This window comes from Gopherus evgoodei, chromosome 8, assembly GCF_007399415.2.
Source record: "Gopherus evgoodei ecotype Sinaloan lineage chromosome 8, rGopEvg1_v1.p, whole genome shotgun sequence".
Taxonomy (NCBI): domain Eukaryota; kingdom Metazoa; phylum Chordata; order Testudines; family Testudinidae; genus Gopherus; species Gopherus evgoodei.
In genome coordinates, this window is record NC_044329.1 from 78,529,677 (window position 1) to 78,552,394 (window position 22,718).

Sequence of the window (22,718 nt, forward strand, 5' to 3'; positions counted from 1 at the left end):
ATATCACTAATAATGGCTGTGCTGATGTAATTGGCTTCTTCCAATTGTTTTCCTGTGACTGGCTGCCTGAAGCTTCCTAATTAAAAATAAACAGATTTGACATTTTCCTTGGTTATCTATACTCTAAGGATATAACACCTTTTTTGATTATGAAGAGTAACAGAGGCATATGAGCCCTAGGCAGCCACTCTCCCTCTCTCTCCTTATCACTTGGGTGCTGAACAGAATTATTTATGAAACATGTAGATACTTTGTGACTGAACAGAGACAGCAGGAGTGAGCAATCAAACCTTTAGGAGTGCAGTGAGTGACTCAGGTGTTGTACGTTGCTGAGAAGAAGAGTCTGCCTTGAGCTTGTGGTTTAATAATTTGTACTCTGCAAGTCTGATCCAACGGGATACCCAAATAGAGGCACTTTCTCGGAGGGTTAGAATTTCATTGGTGAGTGTGATAGATCACATGAGGATTCTGGCACTCTCTACATGGCAGGCTGCAAGCTAGTCTGCCAGAAGCCACTGAACTGATAGTATCAGCATTAGCTGAGGAAACAGTCCCAAATTGATGTGTGAGTAAGGGGGAGTGTATGAGCCCTGGCAGGCCGAAGTCAATACAAAAGAGCTCACAAGTAACTCCTGAAAGTTGCTGGTGGTGACCATTTACTTTTAATCCAAAGGGTCCACGGGACAGAGGATTTGAAAATGCCTAAGGATTGTAATGTTTTTCAAACTCTCATAGCAGCTCTTTGCTGTTTTTATCACCGTAAATCCATTATTGGAGTTAAGGTAGGTGCCCTTCTGCAATAACAGTGACTATACTGCATACTAGTTGATATTCAACAGTGCTTGTTTTAAAATGACATTTAGATACAGTGTGTGATGGTCCTATAATGGAAGTACCTTTCGACAGTGTACTCTCGGCTGAAGGAGAGGCTTAAAAATGTTCAGACTTGCTTGTCTGAATTTAAATGCACAAATCCATATTTAGGCACCTAAATCAAAGTGCCCTGAGTTTGAGATACTGAGCACCAGCAGATCCCATGGAATTAAATAGTAACTTCAAGCAGGGGCGCTGGAACAATTTGTATAGTAGGGGTGCTGAGAGCCATTGAACCAAACTGTAAACCCTGTATATGATGGAAACCCCTTCAAGCCAGGGGTTGCGGACCCTAGCTCCAGCACCTATGGCTTCAAGGTCTCAGTACCTTGTAAATCAGGCCGCTTTGATTTAGATGCCTAAATATAGATTTAGGTGCCTAAATTTAAGCACCTAAATTTGAAAATTTACACCACTATGTTCAGAGTCTTTGCTTTCTGTTCAGGTAATAGTATTCAGAAGTGCTTTAATTAAGCCTTGGAATTGGTCCAAAGGAGCCAAAATGCTATAATGAACAGGTACTTCTTTTCTGTGGCAGCATCTCATACACTTGTCTTAGGTCAAGGTCATTAGTTTTTCTTTTATTGTAGTATTATTTTAAAACCCTACAGGCAATTCCGATTTTATTGTAGATTTAAAATGTGAGATTCTATAATATCCTAAAAGTGCTAAGTGCTTTACAGACATTGGGTGGGACACATTCCATATGAGCCACAATCAATTGTGATCGAAGTCTCCTCAAAGGGCTTTGGATCAGTTTTACTGTTCAGCCCCATCCCTAATAAGAACCACAAGGGCCAAACCACATAAACAGGCTCTCCACTTGTGCTGCTCTCGTGGGGTTAGTTTGTAGATGTGGGAGCCCACATGGCAGCTTGTATGTGTGAAGAAGGTGCAATGAGGCCTTCAGAGATGAGCATCTATTGGCATAAACAGGTATTGTCATTGTGATGAGAATAAGACAGTGTCCTCACTGATGGAGATGCCGTCACTATCTAGACACAATGCAGTCACTGTACAGTGTAATTAATGCAGACCTTAAGATTATTTTAGAGACTGGCTTCCTGTAATTACAGACTAGTTTGTGTTTAAATGAATCCTAGAACCCAGACTTAGTTCCTGATTTATGTCTGAAAACAAAAAAACATGCTACAGATTGTTGCACAAGCCCAGTATGTAGCTGCATGATTGGAGCCTCTTCCCCTTTTGCTTCAGCTCCATCAGATGCCCAGCACTGCATCAAACAGCTACCTCGCTGAGGAAGGCTGGCTGTGTCTCTCTCCCAAGCCTGTTGATGCTGCTGACAGTGCTAGCGAGTGATAGGTGCACGGTGCCTCACCAGACCATCTAACTGCATTCAGTAGAGTGCAAGCTTGTTTTGTGCACTGGTGATTTAGATTTTATTCACCTTTCATTCACTATATATGGTTTCCAGGACAAAATCCTATATCGTCCTGAATTATTTCATCTCCATTTTCAAAATATTAGGGGTCACATTTTCAGAAGTGCCAAAGTGATTAAGGAGCCTAGTCCTGTTTTCAAAAGTGACTTTCAGTGAGACTTATGCTCGTCAGGTCCTAAAGACGGTCTCCCTGACAGTCAGGGATTTGGGCTCCTGAATCACTTTGGCACTTTTGCAAATTTGACCCCACTGTAGATTCTCTTCTCCTTTTTCACTGATGCAACCACATTGAAGTAGTCACCGGTGTCAAAGAAAGGAGACTCTGTCCTGTTAACTTTATTGCTTTTAATTTTAATTGGGATTTTAAAGGTTCTCACTGTAATTCTGTTGCTCTACAACTTTCAGAATGAAGTTGGGGTTTATTATTTGCTGTCAGAACTGAATTAAAACGATCATTCTCGTCCATGCCCTTTGTTTGACTTGGCATGAATTTCTAATATCTAAAATAACACTGGTGTTGTCATGGTAATTTTCCATTTGGTCTAATCCATATAGTCTCTGGAGAAACTGAAACATTAATAGTGTTTGCTGTATGGGAAAAGAATAAAGCCTTTTATGCAGAAAGAAATTACAGCTGGTCTCTTTCAAAAATAAGGTTCTATTTAAAGAGATTTCCAGCATTTAAAATAGATTTCAATACATGTGTTCCAGAAGGCACTGCTGATTTATCTTTAATTAAATCCAATGAACTGCTATTTTAAGAAGGGCCTACATTTTGGAAATGGGTCACCCTTGCTGAGGGGAAAACAGTCAGACATGGAAATGGGTAGGGGGCAAGAGAACATGGGATCCAAGATGGGAAGCTGAATGCCTCTTTTCTCTAGCACGCCAATGAATTTTGGTGCCAGCATTGATAAGAACTCAGGACTAGTTGTTCTCTCACACCAGTGTAAACCCATTGACTTCAGTGGAAATAGATTATATTTATATGAGATTTATCCTTGATTTTGTTAGGGATCAGCTTTGTGCAGTTACCGGGACAAGTTCATCCTGAATAAATCCACTGACATCAGTAGAGTTATACCAGGGGTGCATTTGTTTACTGCAAATTACAGAAAATTGCAGTCTGATTGGCAGCTGTCAGTAGAAATGGGCAGAGGCACTGCTACTTCCCCCTGAACTGTGTTCCTTTATTATGTGAGCGTCAAGCCAGTGAAAATGGTTCCTTTTAAAAGTTCGATCTGTCATTTTTGGGATTCAGAATCTGGAAATTCAGATGCAACCATGGTAAAAATGGTAAACAGACATCTTAGCCCTGAACATGTTGCAACTTCTATTCAGCTAATATGTTCTTTACGATTGGAAGGGGAGAACCTGTTCAAGTATTATATTTGTTCGTAACATCCTAATTATACAGTTGATGAGTCACCCTCATCTGAAGCTGTTCAAAAGGGGAAAGCCATTCAGGTTCTCATGGCTGCCAGGTTTTGAAACTTCCAGTATGTAGAGCTACCACATCACCCAGTAATGTCCTAATGTTATGAATGTAACCCAGGCAGGCAGCCTTTTATAAGAGGCCACTCTTGCAAGTTCATCCAAGAGAAAGACGGCATTTGCAATGGCTTTTTATAGATGGTGATTTTTAACTAATATTTCTTCACTATGTGACAATCTAAATCTGATTCACTGGTATCTTTGGGCTTCACATATCCAGTTTCAGCATTCACGTGAAGAATATTCCGTCTGCTACCACGAGCTAGCAAGTCACCACAGCCCAGCTTTTGGCTCTTTGTTTTTGGCATAACATTTGTTGTTACTGGAGAGGCTGGGCTGGGAAGAAATAACTTACCAAGATACTGTGAAATTTCACATAACTCTCTGAACTTTGGTTCCCTATTGACTTGCTTCTGGATCTGCATGAGGTTTGTTTTGCACCCTTGGTATCAAGGGTGATTTTTAAAAAAAAATTGTGTTTGAAAAGATCTTCTTTCCTTCTTGATCTGTCTGCATGTCCTAAGATCTTTCAAGGGGAAAGTTCCTCTCTCTGAGTGCTCATGCTACTTTTACGTAATTCATAAGGTTTCAACTCCCACATGCCCGCTAACACACATGTAACTGATATCTCTCCTACCCCAGCTTTTTTTCCGAGCATGACTATAGTGGGTGTAGTGAAGATGTTCCACAGACTGTGTTGCTAAAATAGACATTATTTCCTTAACGTAAATTGAAAAGAGGTAAAGGATTCTCTTTATGTTTGAGAACTATCCAAGACTACTTTGTGCCTTTGTTACCACAATTTTCCTTCTTTGCTCTAACTCCTAAATTCCATGCTTACTTTTTACTCTGTACTTGCTTCAACATATTCCCATTTGCTGAAATGGGAACTTTGCTTGAGTTCATACATCAGCATTTGGCTTCTTAGTAATAGATTGGACATGAGCATTTCTCACGTATATTTGCATAAGCACATTGGATCAAATCTTACAGTCCTTAAGATTTACTCAGACAAAAATCCCCATTGCAATCAAGGGGAATTTTGCCTGAACAAGTACCATTCAACAGCTGAATAGGAACTTTAGAATTCAGAGCTTTAGGCTCCATTATCTAAAGGTGAACCATATACCCTGGTCTGTGAATGGTGTCATTTCAGGAATTAAGGATTAAGTTATATTTACGGTTGGGTTATGCGGCAGGTATCATTTTCCTTACTGGAGTTAAGGATTGTACAACATAGGCCTGACCCAAAGCCCACTGGAGCCAATGAGATTCTTTCTGTTGTCTTCAGTGAGCACTGGACTGAACCCTGTGATATTGTATTGTATGCTTGTTGGGCATAAACCAGATCAATGGTCAGGCGGCTCTTCCATTCAGGAACATCTCCATAAATGGCAGAAGGGCTTCACGCTCCTTGCCTTCTGGTGGACACTCAGCTTGTGTGACTTACTTGAATTTCAAAAAAGGCAGTGAGATGATATTGAAGTTTGTCTGATTACTGATACTTTTCACCGGTTGTTCCTCCAAAAGTTCCCAGCTAACACCAAAGATACAAGGTTCTTCAGCCAGTGCCCATTTGGATTTTCCATAAAATGTCATTCTACTCTATCTGGCTTAGTTCAGGTCTCTGGTTAATTCTAGAGTTCACTTGGCTCAGTTTAAGGTCTATATATTGGCCATCTCAAATGTAGAGAGTGAATCAAATAGAAACATCTCAAAGGGAGAGTTAAATCAGTCTGAACTTCAAAACTTTCTTCTGAACAAGATGGCAGTTGGGCTTGGCCCTGCCTAGTTATGTCATTCACTTTCGAACAGTTTTATGTCTCCCTTTTTTGAGCCAAATTCTGTCTACCACACCCCTACATATAGAGGGCTCTGATCTCATTAGAACTGGTGAGATTCCACTGTGCCAGGAGCGTGGGTTTCAGGGAGATTACGCAGGGATCCACACCTGTGAAGTGTAGAAATGGGTAGCCACCTGCCATTCTCCTCCATGACTGGGGAGTGCAGGAGCTGCAGGGTGTGTTGAAGCCCCGAGTCTGCAGTATCAGCCATGGAACACTACTTTGGGGAGAATTTCTTTCCTCCTCTGGATTTCCCCAGTACCTGACCTAATAACATGGGCTATATGCTATAGTCAAGATGTGCCCCTCTTGTAGCTGCTGCCATTGTATTCATTTACTTAAAAGTTTCACCTTGTCCAGGAATGCCCAGTCAGGTCTCAGGTGTCCAGCCATCACTTATCTCTGGCTAAGGACCTCTGTCCCAGTCCCTTCTGACTGGGGATTTTAAGGCTGCACAGCTCCCTGTCTTACACTGCAATATCCCCAGCAAGTCAGACTACCTAAAGGCCAGCACCTGTGCTTTGCTTTCCCTTCAAGGGCTATGAACAGTAGCTACCAGTTAACACACAGCTTCTTCTAAACAAGCACATTTATTCCTCAGGTAAAAGTATTACAGAGAAAATGTTAAAAACAATAAAAGAACACGCATGCATCAGTATTATGAGGCTCCAGTAGGCCAGATCCTTCTGCAGGGGTTGGGGCCCTTGCACAGAAAGTCCTGTTCATTTGCTGGATCAGAAAGAAGGCACTAGGTCTGTTTAAACACAGCCTTTTTATGCCAAAAGATCTTTCTTTATCTGTTGGTCTCTGGAAAATCCAGTTTGAACTAATATATGCAAGCCTCCCCAGGGGTTGGTACCTCTCTAGAGGTGTTTACAGTCCCGGAGTGATTCACCTTAATCACCCCCCACTATTCTTAGTTCATGGAGGAGTTGTGGCATCCCTCTCCCTGGAGTTGCATACAATTCCTGGCCTACAGTGGTACATAAACCATTCACACACTTAATATACTATGGTCCCTAAAGATGTTGCATGCAGTTGCAATATCTGTCACACACCATCTTAGTCCCACAAACACTTCCCATTTTTCTGAGGAATTAGGGGAAATCTATGCAGAGAAGTTAGTACTGTGGTTCAAGATGTACCTTTTAGCAAGAGAGTCTCTGATCCCTCCACTTCCCCCAAAGTAGTGTTTGAAATTACTCTGGGTTTTGCATGCTTGCAGTATTACAAGCTATCTGCAAAGTGCAATAAAACCACTGAGCAGAAGAGAATAAGGACCAAACAGAATGCTTTCAAATAGTAAAGTTAATGAGTCCAATCCCAAATAGCATCCCATTGGGGATATTTTTTGCACCTATACATGTGAAATACTTAATGTAAGTCTGTCTTGTTTAGTAGTTTAGGGGCTAGGGAATTGTAAAGTATGTTTTGTTGTATCTGATACCTTTTAATATCTTTATGCATGCGGTGCCAGGTACTCACAATCAAATGTCAAAAGAGTGCAGAGTTAAACTTACTGCAGTAAGTGTACATTTTAAACAGAGGCCACAAGTTTTACAGCAAATATTGAGGTTTTTCTTGTCATCTTATCTAGGCCAAATCTTCTCCTATTATTATGAGAGAGGAGCAACCTCAGAAAACTGGGGTTGGATTCAGATGAGCCCCACTCACTCCCTACATTTTGGAAGCTTTTCCAGACCTCGTGAATTTTCCCTTTCTTTTCCTCAATACTTCTCCTCTGTTTCATCTCCTATTCTCTTCTGTCTTGGTCTCCCTCACCTCCCAAATCCCCAACATCCCCTTCACCTGTGCTGCTATTCCTTTTGGTGTCGTCAGTCTAGCACTCTGGACAGCTGCTCTGTTCAAATCATGTGAATTCTGGGTTTTCCCCGTATCTGAAGCCAGAGCATACCTCCTTCCTCCCTTCATCTATTCTAAGGAAGTGCCAGAACCTGTGAGATATGAAGATTGCAACTAGGCTAGCAAAGACTTCAGGATGGATTTAACCAAGGGCAGGAGGCCTGTGGGGTGTTGGGGAGAAGATGGGTTTGAGGAATATGTAGCTGAATTTATTAGAATGTTGGGCAAGGTGTGGGGTTGGTTCAATTCCTAGTTCAAGTGACTCCCCCTTTTTTCCCTAATTGATTCATTGATTTCTAATCATAATATTGCTGTCTGATTGCTTTGCTGCCCTCTCAAAAGTTGAGTTTTTTTCCTTTCAAAGCAAGAAGAATCAGAAATATCAAGGCTGCCTCTTGGGACTAATTTAAATATCTGCTACCTAAACTGTACCCATAGCAGCAGGAAATAATTGAAATACTATCATTGGGATGAAGGACATAAGGGAAGCTGCATGAGCAGAAGACATTAGCGAATGGTCTGATAAAAACCTGATCAGAGTTTTGGGTTACCTTTTATCAGGAAAGTTGAGACCTACAGAAACAACTGTAGTAGTCCTTAGATGTGCTTTGAGTAAATAATACTTTACCAACGGGATACACAGAGAGATGACAGTGAATCCCCTGGGTAACCAAAAATGCATCTGGAGATTTTGTGCAATAAAGATCTTGAACAGTTTCCAACATAATCTTATAAAGAAAACCATTTGTGTCTTCATAATTCCAGCCAGTTTGGGTTAGGTTAGGATTTCTTATAATTATCATTACTTCCTATCCATTTTTAGTGCAAATTAAGATTATTCAATTTGTTCTACCCATCCTCTGACTATATAGTATCTGTCTCTCAGACTCAGATAGAAACTAGATTTGGTTTATTTCTTCACATTAGAATTGAGATAAGCCTTCAAAGTAGAAGCAACATAAGCTTTGATGTATGTAACACAGTGGGCCTGACTCTTCTCCTCCTCCTCATTCTGGTATTAAACTGATGTGGCTCCATTGACTTTAATGGAGTTGTTCCAGATTTACACTGGTGTAGGGGAGAGTGAAATCTGCCCCTGTAGTCTACAAGATAAACAACAATTATTAGTTTAGCTTGCAAACAAAGGGCAATAGTGCAGTTGCAACATGTCTGGTGAAGATGCGCTATGCCGAGGGAGAGTGCTTTCCCGTTGGCATAATTATTCCAACTCGGCGAGAAGCGGAAGCTATGTCAATAGAACAGCACAAAACTTGCCTCGCTTGGGGTGGAAGGGAAGGCTTTTGCACACCCCTAAGCAATGCAAGTTATATTGATTTTAGGCTGTAGTGCAGACCTGCCCAAAATTGCTACAGAGCAATGGGCACAGTTCAAAATTATCCTAATGTGATTCATTCTGAATGGAGGGTTAAGAACTAGGGCTTGCTGTAGTAAAGAGGTCTCTTTGGACGAATCCCATCTGCACAAATAAAAATAATCATTTTCATTTGGATGTGAGAATAGTATATTTTAATAGGAACTTCCCAGAACAATAGGTTGTCAAATTTCATACATATAATATATGATGATAATCCAAGTCACTTTTGATAGTTTATCCTAAACAGGCAAAACTTGAGTGGATCTTTCAGAATTTGATTTTCTTGAACTTCAGTGGTATTTTCCAATCGCCATTGCACCTAACAGCTTATATTTGCCTTTGAAATGTGAAATCACATACTGTATCAAAACAAGCCTGTGGAATTAATGGCAGTTTGTGATCCTAGCTTTGAGACTTGAAGGGAAATCCGTCGCACAACGTGATAAACGCTGCAAGTTTAATTGGAAAAATGGTAAAATAATTGCAGTGGTGATTTGAAATGTTTTACTGAAAATGAAAAGCTTGGGACCATGTGTTCCCATTGGGATTCTTAGCAGAATTCACCACTGAGGGACTCTCTTGGGCAGGCCCTGTGGATTAATGAAGTCAAAGTGGCTCTATGCAGGCACAGGGATTTGCCTACATGGTTCTTGTTGCAGAATCAGGACTGCATATGAAGTTGTTGTTGTTACTGCTTGGAGATCCTGAGGAATCTGAGCAGCAGGCTTCCTTGTTTCTCTGCCCAAGTGAATTATGTCACAACACGGGTTGGAATAATAGGATCATATTTAGAGGTTGAAACTACTTTTATCGCCCACACCATCTCTCTGCAAATGCATGATAGAAGCAGTGCTCCATTCAAACCTCTTTATTGTTTATTATTATTAGATAACTGCTGACAGTGTTTGTCTCTGTCCAAGACCCAAAATTAAGACAAAAGCTGCTCGATTTACAAAAAAAAAAAAATAAGAAAAATGAGTCTAATATATGGTTTATTTGCTGCTGCTCTCTAAGTACAAACACCATAGTTCTATAAATAGATTTGGGTGAGTGGTAGTACTGTCTGTAGGCTGCCCTTGTTGTGGTAGGTGCTGTACAGATGCATAGGAAAACTCAATCCCTCCCCTGAAGAGTTAACAATCTATTCTAGGTTCCAGTTTGTTGAGAGTTTAAAAGGCTGATCATGAATTTTAACTATTTGGTTAAGTTGGATTCCTTTCATAAGAAATGTTTTTCTTATGATGATGCTAGAAGTAACTTGATGAGCACACTGTTTCATTACTTTCATTTTAAATTTAGTGAATAATCCAGTTACCCACTATTTATTTCCTGTATTATATTAAATATATGCCTGTATCCTGATTGGAACAGCTGTGGTAGATAACTCAGCCTCCATTTGTAAGATAAAGGTTAGTTGTCAGCATTGTTCATTATGAATGAAATTCACTCTTGAGCTGAAGGTCTGGCATCTTTCATCCTGATTGGTCCTGTGGCATGTCACAAAGTCATATTCCATTATATAGTAATAGCGTCACCTACCATTGAAATGCACTCATTTCTAGAGTGACTCTTGATTAATAATATAACTACTGCTTTTTTATATCCAGAAAATTTTCAGGAAGCAATAGATTGCATCAAAACTCTTCATTTAGGAGCTACAATTCATGAACAAGTACACTACAGAAACACTGTCTGATAAATGTGTTCCATCTAATACAGTAGATGAATATACAAGATATTTAGAATTACATTTGTGCACTGAGTTATTTTGATATTTTAAAAAGTGCCTGTGGGAATTTAAGTGCCCAACGTCTATCCACTTAAAATGGGAATTGGGCAGCTAACTCCCTTTATTACTTTTGAAAATCCCATCCTAGATTTGTACACTAACTTCCCTAAGTAACTGCAAAGATATAATTGGCATGAAGTTGTCACGCAGATGCAACAGTTCGCCTCTTTAGTCCATACAAATGCTATAATTGTATCTCATTTAGTTTAACCCATTTATTGTAGGATAATATTTTTAATCTTTCACACCTTCCCTTGTATTTAAAGATCACTGGGCAGCTATGTGATGAGAGTGCTGGAGCTGAGTCCTATGGCTCTGGATACCCACTCATGCACAGAAACTCACATGCACCACATGGGAGAGTGAAACAGCTGTGGAGGGCTGAAGTAGCAGCTGCAAAAGTGGCTTGGTTAGTGCTCCACAGCCGCAGGAAGGACAGCTCAATCCACCCCACCCCCTGAAGATCCCCAGTGCAATGTTCATTTACTCTGCTTTACTGCAGGGAGGGATGACTTGGCCTGTTGTTTATATCTATGCCCCCATTTTTCTCAATTATGCAGTTAACGTGGGAGGAATCTTACACTGAGTGCTTGGCCCAATTAGCTGAGCCAGGCACCAAACAGAGGTATTGTGTGGGATGGAGAGACTACAAATCCTCTCCCCTACAGGCTGCAAAGCAATCAGGGAGCTGATTTGTGGAGACTCCTCTACTTCAATGGTGAGAGTCCTTGTCGCAGCCATTTGCATGATTCTTTCAGCACCCAAGCTGTGGCCTTCTGTGCCCTCCCATCACTGCATTCTGCTATGCAGGGAGCTCCATGTATAGGATATACACCCAACCCCCCCAAATCCTGCCCGATCCCTGAAGCAGAATGGCATCCTGGCTGCAGGAGAAGGAGCAGGACTTGTCCCTTCTTGCACAACACGAGTATCCTTGTTAAGCACGTATACCTGTGTAAACAGCATGGTAACATGGCTGACAAACAAAATTGCATGGGAGTTTAAAGTGCTACTGTAGTGCTTCGTTGACCTCAACTGTATAAACTAAACCTTCAGCTGTTTATTGTCTAAAGAGGCACATAGTTTTTCCTTGGAAGTAATAGGAAGAAAATTCATCTTGGAATGAATCTGTTTAAATGATGTGGGCAGTGGAACGCTCACCTTGCCTGACATTTTTCCATCACGAATATGCTCTCTAACAAATGGTTGTAACTTGGTCTATTCCAGACTGCACCAAGGTTTGTTGATGAGAGCACAAAACACACATCATCTGCTCTCCATTATATGCTGAAAGGATGCAAGGATGGAAACTCTAGAAAGCACAGTGTTCCTAGAGAGACTGTGATCAGTGGGTGAACAGCAGTGTTCTGCAGTCTTATTATAAACAATGCGTAAACTGTACCATTCAATCAAAATGTCCTGGGAAAGGACTCCGGGGGCCTTGGATCCCACCCAAATAACTTTTTAAAACAAACAAACAAAAAGGTATGGCCATGGAGGGGCGGGGAGTTCTGTGATTATTATTTCATGGTAACCTACCTCCTATCAGGGGCATAACATTCTGTGTCACTTTAGCTCTGGCTTTTTTTTTTTTTTTTCCTTTGGAGGTAACATATGTCTCTCTCCAGGATCAACGGAGCATCATGTCGGCATCCACAAATAACTGAATCTCATTAAAATATTTGATAGTTGAACATCTGGGGCTTTTTGTAGGAATTTCAGCAACATCAAATGTAGGGTTTGAATCACAGGCCTTTTGGAGGAAGTTAGAATGTCCAAAGAACTTCTCCCCTATGAGAACTATGAAAAATTGGACAACAGTATCCTTATTGTTTCTCTGGAGAAGAAGCCACAGTCTTTATGGATCACCAAAGTCAGACTTGGGGTGACAGATCACAACAGTAAAATATCAGGATACATTGGGGTGCTGTCGGCCTCGCCCACAGTCCAGCCCCATTCCTCCCAGGCTCTGCCCCCACTCTGCCCCAGGTCCCGCCCCCTCCTCACTCGACCCCCCTGTGACTGCTCCCTTCCTCATCCTCCGGCCTGCCACTGGATTGCTGTGTCCCTCTTCAGTCCCCGACCCACCGCTCACCACTTCCTCACTCCCCTGCCAGAAACCCCCATGCCTGCCCCAAGAACCCCCGCTCACTGCTGGCTTGTTGCTTACCTCCTCACTCCCCGTTAGCCCCCCCCGTCCGCTGCTGCCTCCCCGCTCACCACCTCACTCCCCCGTTAGCCCCCACACCTGCTGCTGCCTCCTTGCTCACCGCCTCTCTCCCCCACTAGCCTCCCCACGTGCCGTTAGCTAGCCGCTCGCCTCCTCACTTCCCAGCTATCCCGTGACCCACCGCTGGCTCGCTGCTTGCCTTCTCACGCTCGCCGCCACTGGCTCGCCGCTTGCCTCCTCTCCCCCCCCCACCGCTGGCTTGCCACTCGCCTCCTCACCCTCACCCCACCCCTCTCTGCCTCTTCACCCCCCTTCCCGTCACTTGCCTACTTACCCCTCCCGCTCGCCTCCTTATCTGAATATCGGGACAAATGGGGTCCTGATCATACAACGATTGGGATACGGGACAAAGGGTTAAATATCGGGACAATCCCAATTTTATTGGGGCATCTGGTCACCCTAGTCACACTCTAGAGAAGGACTAAGGACCCCAGATAGAAGTGGTACATCATTTGGGAATAGAGTGACATGGCAATCCCCTGAATATCCTGTGCTTGCTGAAAGGGGGAGAAATCCCACAGAAGATCTTATGGTTGATATATTACAGAGGTGGAAGAATCCCGCAGAAGACCTTACACATTGTAGGGAGGTGCCCTAATGGGAACTAAGATTTTTGCTCTCATCAGGAAGGAATAAGGAGAATTGCCTGAAGATGCAGGGTTCAATGAGTCTGTACTTCTACTTAGAATTAAGTGTTTGAAGGAAAAATTGCCTTTAATAAGGCAGATATTTCACATGCAACGTAAATACTGAATTGTGCGCTCTGTATCTGCCCTGGTAGTTTAGGATATTCTTTCTGAGAATGGGGCAAAAGAGCAAAGTTCAGACCTGAATTAAACTGCAAAGTCTTGGGGTGGCGGCTTTGGACCCATCTCTGTTGCTTATCCTCCATGGAATTCTTACTGGGCAGATGCAATTACTGAGGTGGCTCAGTAGGTGCATGTTATCTCTTGATGCACAAATGTTCCATTTATTATGCACTCAGTACAGTGTGTCGTCATTACGCACCTTCTCACCTGACACTAGTTTTTGTAAATACAGATTAGAGATCAAAGGCAGGTCAGCTTTTGAAATGTAGCACCTGTGTTCCAGTGGCTATTGCAGAGTGTGTGACATATGGGATGAAAGTTTTAAGTGATATAAAATGTTAATCACTAAACCTGGCAGAGTCAAACCTTTTAATCTTTATTGCAGTTTTCTAAGGAGAGGCAGGTTATGGACAACACCCCGGAAAAGCTGAAGAAAGAGTTAGAGGAAGAGCTGCAGTTGAGCAGTGAAGACTTACGTAGCCATGCTTGGTACCATGGACGCATTCCGCGGCAGGTATGTCCCTCCTGGGTCTTCCCTTCACAGACAAAGCTGTGGGCTTTCATATACAGACACAGTCAGGTTAACACTGGAGTGTCACATACAGAGTCCGCATGAGGTCACCAATTCAATAGAAACAGAATGTCTTCCAGTGTGAGAGAAGAGCGGTGTCTGATATTGTTTACTTAATATGCCTTGGTGAGAAATGAGACTGAGGGAAGAAATCCACTGTTTCTTATACTTTAACAAACAAAAAATCATCTAATGAGGAAAGGTAAGAATGCTCCTCTGTGCTATAGACAAGAGCTACACTCTGTCCCCTACTATTGTTGTTCAGCCGCTGGCCTGAATTTAGATTAGTATTTTTATCCAGAATTTTAAAATGTTCCAATTTTCTACTTTTCTTGAGTTTGAAATTATAAAAGAGCATACTAGTAGTAATAGTAGTAATAATAATTAATAGTTATTTGGAGTCGCTATCTTTTTATTTTGGTCTTTTACACCAAAAACATCACGAGCTCCCCCTGCTGGCTAATCATCAACATGCACCTGGCAAATGCTGTGCTTGCAGTTATGAGCTTTCCTGGGGCCATCAGCAGATGCTGAAAATCAGTGAGAGCAGTCAGAAGCAGGCAGCTCTGTGGTTTGAAAATTAATGAATTAATGTTTGTCAAATGGGAAGGACCAGCTTGGTTCAGAAAGAAGCCGGGTTTTTTCAGCTTTTATGTGCATACTGCAAAACAGAGAAGACTACATGAAACCCATTTTAAGAATAGCTCTTTGTCTCTCTTGAAGTAACTGGAAGTAATAACTAAAAGACAAATTCTGGTTGCCTGCAACAATGTCCTCTAAAATTGTGTGTGTGTGTGTGAGAGAGAGAGAGAGAGAGAGATCAGAAGTTGTGTTATGTACTCCAGTATTCTGAGTAACTTCATTCCCCTTCGCAGTTGAGTTTCTTTTGACAAATTGGGGAAGTATGCACACAGACATGTGGACCTCATTCTCTGGCCCTGTCCTAGAAGGTCCTCACAGAGTGCTCTTGTAGAAAGTCTGTAGAATGGCCTCTGGATTTTAGAAGCAGCCTGAATTAGAGAGGGTGACATTCTGCCCCACGCTTTTCCTCCATCCTGTCTTTTCTGGTTTTAAACCTGTGCTCACAGAGCAGCCAGAATTGGGCCCTACATTTTGGATTAAATAACAAGACTCTAGTGATGTGATACTAACCCAGGCTGAGTATTCCTCTTCTGACTCTGAATGTGGGGTTTTTGTTTTTCTATGTTTTCTCTCTAAGGTGGCAGAAAGCCTAGTTCAGAGAGATGGAGATTTCCTGATTAGGGATTCTCTCTCCAGTCCTGGAAACTTTGTTCTTACCTGTCAGTGGAAAAACATTGCTCAACATTTCAAAATCCACAGAACAGTCCTCAGACTCAATGAAGCCTACTGCCGCGTTCAGTATCAGTTCGAACTTGAAAGTTTCGACAGCATCCCTGGGTTAGTGAGATGTTATGTGGGGAATCGCAGGCCAATATCAAAGCAGAGTGGAGCAATAATTTTTCAGCCTATCAACAGGACCGTGCCACTGAGGTGTCTAGAGGAAAAGTATGGAGTATCTCCAGTTCGACAAAGAGAATGCAATATTACTGAAGGAAAAACAGAGACTGCAAAAAGGCTGAGCCTCAGTATATACGGCGTGCAGTCCCAGGAGCACAGCTTAACCAGAGGAAATCTTTTAAGGTACTTTTCTCTTGTTCCACCATCTTCCGTAAAGGGGAGTCAAGGGCCCAATCCTGCTCCCATTGAAGTCAATGAGAGTTTTGTCCTCTACTTTCAAGGGGAAAGAACCAGGCCTCATGATCTCCTTTAATAACTAATTTTTAAGGCCCTGATCCAAAGCCCAGTGAAGTCAGTAAAAAGACTCCCACTGACTCAGGCCTTAGAGGACTACCAGCTGTAATAAGGAGCTTTAAGGTAACTGTCTTCAATTATATGAATGTAAAGCACAGAGGTTACTGATGCCATTTGAATATGGCAGCAGCCCAGTTAAGTACAGATATTCTAACAAGCTAGATGAATGGTGTAATCAGATTTTGAAAAAACATGATTTGGGGTTTTTGCAGTGAGATCCATTTTCTCAGCGAGATAGTGTATAGGCTCTGCAGTGCTGGTTCCTTTCACTCACACTGGTGTGACTCAGGAGCCTCTCCACCAAAGTCAATGGTGTCAAACCAGAGTGAATGAAATTGGACTCAGTCTCTGTAAATACAATAATGATGCAGCTTGTGCAGTAGCTTAGAAATAATAAAAATGCTAAACTTAAATTGAAGGTTAAAAAAAGTAAAAGGTTTGTTGTTACTCTCAAGTTGAGGCCTTTTTCTTTTGCTGCTGTGAAGAAAATGCCACCAATGGGTTAAGATGGTTAAAAAGAGTAAAATAAAAGTGCACTAATAAAGCTGACTGTTTGGAAGGAGACAGCCTTTGTAGTTCTTCATTACTGCCCAATTCAGGTGTTGTATTGAAAAAGTCTTAGCATGCCAACAAAGAGGGAACCAAACTGCTCTAGCAACTTTCTGATTACAAAAATTCCAAATCATTGTCTGAGATTCTCGCCTGGATCCTGGAATCTGATCTACACAGCTGGACCCCTATGCCTCTATGGAGCCACCTAACTTGAATGGGACTCTGGGGGAGGAGGGGCTAGCCCATGAGTCATCGCAGCAAAGTCAGTGGGACTTCAGACTGATGCAGAGGTGTGTCTGTGCAGCAGTGGGGTTGGGCTGCTAATGCTGTCTGCTCTTGAACTTAGAAATGCAGTTGGTAGTTAATGCCTTTTATGAAAACTGAATGTTGGCTGAACAAGTCGTTCATCCAAAGCCTGTAAATAACTATTCTGCATCTGATTTTCCTGGGAGCATCAACTAAAGCATGTCCTTAATTACTGTCCTGTGGCTGAACCATGGCAGAAATGGAAGGGCTGCTTTCTTTTCTGTTAGCGCAGTGATACTCAGACTGAGGCTCGCAAACTGCAAGAGGCTCTTTAATGCATCTCCTGCAGCTGTTTGCGGCACGTGATATTAAAACAATGGTGTGATTTAATTACTAACTAATCCGGATGTTTTTACTATGTTATTAACCAATTGAAGTTGATAAAACAATAATAATACTTGGTCAACCATTTTGCTGTGAGAATAAACTAAATATTTCTCCCGTCATATTGTTTAAATCTGAATATATAGTTCTATAGTAAATGAAACAAATAATTCAAACTACTGTGCCTCTATTGTTGATCGATAATTTGGCTTCTGAACCACCGAGGTCTGAGTATCACTGTGTTAGAGAATGAGTTCTTAACCTGAGGGTTGTGACACATACTCCAACCTGGGGATACAATCCTCCTCCCTTTCTTTATGGCTAGGAGAGAAAAGGAGTCACAAATCTTTCCTCTGCTGTAAGAGGGGTTCACAGCAAGCAAAAGGTTGAGAATAAAGCATTAATTTCTGCCCTGCCATGTTGTATGATTGCAGACCTATTACCATGTTGCACAAAGCAATAACTCTCAGTACTGAATGCTAAGAGCCAGATCTTCGCCCATACTAAGCCCCCTTTGGGCTGCTCTGGCAGCATAAGGGACCCTTTAAGGTGCTGTAAGTGGGAAGCTGAGGACTTCCCTTAGTTCTGACACAGCTGAAAATTGGGCCTGCATATTAAGTGTCCTACTGCACTTTAATAATATATTGTTGTGTTGGCTTTTTTCCCCCCTCAGAAACAAAGAAAAAAGTGGTAGCCAGCCAGCTAGTTTGGATCACGTCCAGGAGAAAAGATTCCCCCTAAAGGCTCACCAGTCAGAAAGTTACCTGCCAATAGGTATGTCTGTAGGCAGATTTCTAATAATTCCTTAGAAGATGCATGCCAGCAGGTAGTCAGCCCTCTATTCTGTCTTCAGGTTACATTTTAATATGCTAGAGATTTTGAGAGACTGGAGCCCACATGAAATTCAGTCTCAGGTGTGAGGGTACTGAATACAGTTAGCATCTGATGACCGTTCAGTGGCCCATGGAAATGGAGTTGTTAGGCTCATTATAGTTGCTCAACCAAGTACTCTATTTTGAAGGCACCTATCAGGTTGGTATGGCACCCTAGTGATCAGGTTTACACATCAGAAAAATGATGATTATGATTGGCACTATAGGTCCCCATTTCTTGGCAGTGTCACCATCTCAACCCTAGAGTTTTACAAGACCCTCAACAGTTACACTGATACCATCCTGCCCATAGCTTCTTGAGCAGCTGCAGTAAACCTGATGCAATTTTGTACGTTTTGCTGCTGTTACTCAGGCAATGCAGCTAATGCAGAATCAGTACTCTGCTATTTTCCACCACTTGTTACTGCTGGTGGTTAGGGAAGAGGAAGTGGGGCAGCTGTACACTCTGTTCCTCTTATCCTCCTTTGATCTTCCTCTCTCTGCTTATATCACAAATCTGCTGCTGCTGCCCCATGTAACTTTCCTGGGCGGCAGCAGTATGACATTTACAAGAATGTGGTCAGTTTCATTTGCATTACCATATTGATAGAAGACTTACTAGCACTTGCACAATTGTCTGAGAAATTTTGCTTACCTTCCTCTCCCCACCCCCTCCACACCCATTCTCCAAGCTACACCCAGAGAGGAAAATTGTAAGGGAACCCCCTTATATGCCAAACAGGAGCACTGTGTGAGGAAGCTTGCACTGAGGTTGTGAGTAGCCCTATGGATAAATTCTGGCCTTTGGTTTCCAAGGCTGTCAATCTTGAACTTTTCTAGAGCACTAAATCTGTTTGAAAAATAAAATAAAATGGGTGTTGTGGATTTTAAACTGATTTCTAAAGGCAGGAGTTCTCAAACATTTCTGTAGTGTGGCCCACACCTTAATAGAGAGATTGTCTAGTCATGAGCATCTCTCCTTCCACCATACTCCCAGACATAATTGCACAAACTGCCTTCCCTCCCATTTGCAAATTAGGTGAATGGCCTTCCTCCCATTCATGACTGCAACAACATTTCTGTAGTAACTATTGCAATTACCCTGAAAAGTAAAATGAGGAAAGTGTCTCATGTGTGATTTTATATTGTGATGGTGGCCAGAGGCTCCAGTCAGGAGCAAGGCCCCTAGACACCATACAGACATGTAGTAGGAGACAGTCCCTCCTCTGGAGACCTTACAGTCTGGGAGTCTTTAATGCAATGCAGCAGCTGGTAATGAGAAGTAAGAGCAGCATGATGTGATCAGTCAGCTCTCTGCACACAACCAGTAAGTGTTCCGTGGGCCACGGTTCGGGGACTTCTGTCTTAAGAATCTGCCAGCCCTCATTTGATGGCAAAGGGATGTTTGCCAGTGTGCTAACTGCAGGATGGGGCCTATGTGTGTAAATATTACAGTGCACACACGTTCCCCCACATTTGAGTCAACTGTCTTCTAGGGATACAGAATTAGAATCCCTGAAGTTCATTCTTTTCATACCTCGCTACATGCCCAGACTCCACTTTAAGGAAGTTTTTCTTTCATTTCAAAACTTGTCATTCTTAAAAATGACTCACAGGCCTTGTGTGGTGCAGCTATAAGCTTCCATTTTTATTTGGCAGATCAAGTTACAAACTCACTCCTATTCCAAGCCAGGATTTTCCAGCTCTGACTGTACAGCCTTTGTGTGCTCTGGGGATGTGAGCTATTGTCAGTGTTACCACAGGATGACATTACAGCCCAGCTGCTCCCTGTAGCTGGAATTTTGTGAGGAGAATTTGCTTGGTAGCTCATCTCTTAAAATATATGTCTTAAACAGTGTTTGACAGAATGAAGAATTTACATGATCTGAAACACTTCCCCAGTAAACAACAGCAACAAAAAAAGAACTGTAAAGTGTATCTTGGGATGATATGTAGTATTGCCTTAGATGCTATTATTACATCATAAAAAATGATTCTGTTCTTCACCTACAGGTTCGAGGCATCCATCTCAGCTACCTGAAGTAGATACCAGCCCATGTTCAAATTCCCCTGCATTTAGAACAGGCAGTGAACCTACTCTAAGCCCCATGGTAGTTCAGAGGGTCGCTTCCAAGTCGCCAGTAGGAGAAGCTCTTAGAGGATCAGACAGCCAGCTCTGTCCCAAGCCTCCACCTAAGCCCAACAAAGTGCCCTCGCTGAGGCAACCTCAGTCTCCTTTAGCTTGGCACAGTTCAGAGACACACTACTGTGAATTAAACCCCGCCACTTCCGTAGACTGTGGAGCAACACAGCAATGTCTGTCTCAGAAAAGCAGCTACGGGGAGCATCTGATAGCTAAAGAGAATGGATTGCTCTCAGGGAACTCTGAAACAAGTTATCTGATCCATGAAGATGATGCCTTACAGAGCTCAATGGATCCATTAGCAGCTTGGACTGAGATGACTGAAGAGGGCAGCATGTTTGTAGCACCTGTTCTTGAGACAGTATCCAATTTTAAACCAAATGATTTTGAATCCAAACTTCTCCCTCCTGAAAACAAGCCACTTGAAACACCAATGTTAAAAAGAGTTAAGGAGCTATTCACCAACAGTAATCCAAAGATTATTGCGCGGCATATACTTAGAATGGACTGCAAGGTAATTTTTTTATTATTATTTGGTTTTTAATAATTGTAAAGGGAAATAACTTTTCTGCATATCGCTGGATACCCTGCCAGATTAAGCTTTTTTAAAAAAGAGATTTGAAAGAATTAAATGCGAGATCTGGGACTAAGGTAATGTATGTATTTACTAGGGGGACTTGCAGGGATTTCTCAAGGGGTAAGGTTGGAGAAGAGTTTTTAACCTTGGAGGAATGATTACAAATTTGTCTCTGGACCAAAAATCCCTCTTAGTTGTCACTAATTTTAGACCTATATTTCCCTCCATTCCAGACAAATCTGATGTTCTCTTTATTTGTTGTAGATTTATTTACAGCAGAAATGCTGAATCATGAAACTGAGATTAGGAAAAATGGTATTTATTCTGAAGGAATGAATTCCATATCAGAGAGAGAGAACACCACACATTGCTCATTTTACTGGAAGGCACTCAGATACCAAAATGGTGGGCATGAGACAAGAACCTGAATAGAATACAATCTGTTTTAGCTTCTTGTCTGAATACTGCTCTTCTAACCCTTGTTTGGGTCTTTGGGCCTTGACAGAATGAGAGGTAGTGAAAGGTGGCTGCAGAGCCTTTAGATGCAGTTGTCTCCTTGCGTGCCACTTGTATCCCCTAGTTGCACACCTTGGTACGCATCAGAAGTGCACAGATATTTTTACAAGGAGGCAGGTTTGGTTATACTGGCAAATCTTTGAGCAGTGATTCTGGAATCGGCAACATGGGAAAAGGAAGAGAGAAATTCAAGTACAGACAGCCCTTTTTACAGGATAATGATTTTATTTAAAGGGGACATGAAACCCATTTGAATTCTCAGTCATCTGAAGTGGATGGTTGTGAGTGCTGTACCCATTAGAAACACAGTATTTGAGAGAGAGAAAGTGGCATTTCTCATTGAAATCAGTAGCACTGGGTCTAGCACTGGCCTCCTAAACCCAGGGGTGTGAGTTCAATCCTTGAGGGGGCCACTTAGGGAACGGGGGTAAAAAATTGTCTGGGGATTGGTCCTGCTTTGAGCAGGGGGTTGGACTAGATGACCTTCTGAGGTCCCTTCCAACCCTGATAGTCTATGATTCTATGATAATGAAATCCAGGAAAGTTAGGGTATGTCATAATTGCAATGCTTATGATTCAAATGACATGATCTGTGTGTAACCCACACATCTTCTGGGTATAGTGTTCTGTCCCATCTAGTGGCACTAAGGCCACTTAGAGAGCAATTAATGAGTCTGCCTTACAGCCTTAGCTAAGAGGCCGTTGGTGTTTAGCTCATGTGATAGAGGCACATGCCCTAAGCTCCAAAGGCTCCAGGTTGAATCCCACCCACCAACGACCGGGGTCTGTCAGTATTACATGTGCACAGTTTCAAATAGCATTTCCTTCTTACTGCCATCAGCTCCATTACACTCCTTTAAACTCTCTATACAATCTATTCATTAGAATTGAATGGTTATTGATCAATTCTAAATAATGGTAGCACCAGCCAGCCCACTGCAGAAAGAATGGAAAGGCCTTTCCAGCTCTGCTGCTTCTTGTTAGGAGGGCACTTCCTGTAAAAAGTGCGCTGGAAGCCAAAGAGATGGTACATTGTAGTGATTTCCTAATGGCATATTTGTGCACTCACATGAGGCTGTATAGATGAAATCATTGCATCAGTTAATTCCGTCAGTCATTTGGGAACTATATTAGTGAGAAGTGATAGTGTTTCTAATATGTTAAAGAAATGTACATCACCTGCCCAATATTCAGAGAGGGGCAATGGCTCCTCCTGAGGCAGAAATGGATAATGCTGTGACTATCATTTTGTTATAACTCAAAACAAACTCTTCTCTCCAATGTTTGCTGTAAAACTTGCCTCAGAAAGATACAGCACTGTCTCATCTGCTACTCACTGAGCATG

General features: G+C 42.1%; 1 protein-coding gene across 4 annotated transcripts in view; it reads left to right on the forward strand.

Annotated features, from left to right (window-relative positions):
* Positions 1 to 22,718, forward strand: part of BCAR3 (BCAR3 adaptor protein, NSP family member) — a 130,241-nt gene that overhangs the window by 97,862 nt on the left and 9,661 nt on the right. For 3 of the 4 annotated variants that reach the window (XM_030573728.1, XM_030573725.1, XM_030573727.1), the window contains 4 exons: positions 14,065 to 14,193; positions 15,470 to 15,912; positions 17,939 to 18,039; positions 20,151 to 20,794. In XM_030573728.1, the coding sequence (XP_030429588.1) occupies positions 14,065 to 14,193; positions 15,470 to 15,912; positions 17,939 to 18,039; positions 20,151 to 20,794 (1,317 nt within the window). Of the gene's footprint in view, positions 1 to 549; positions 783 to 14,064; positions 14,194 to 15,469; positions 15,913 to 17,938; positions 18,040 to 20,150; positions 20,795 to 22,718 lie in introns of those variants that run through there. The other variant, XM_030573726.1, reaches the window with a different exon arrangement.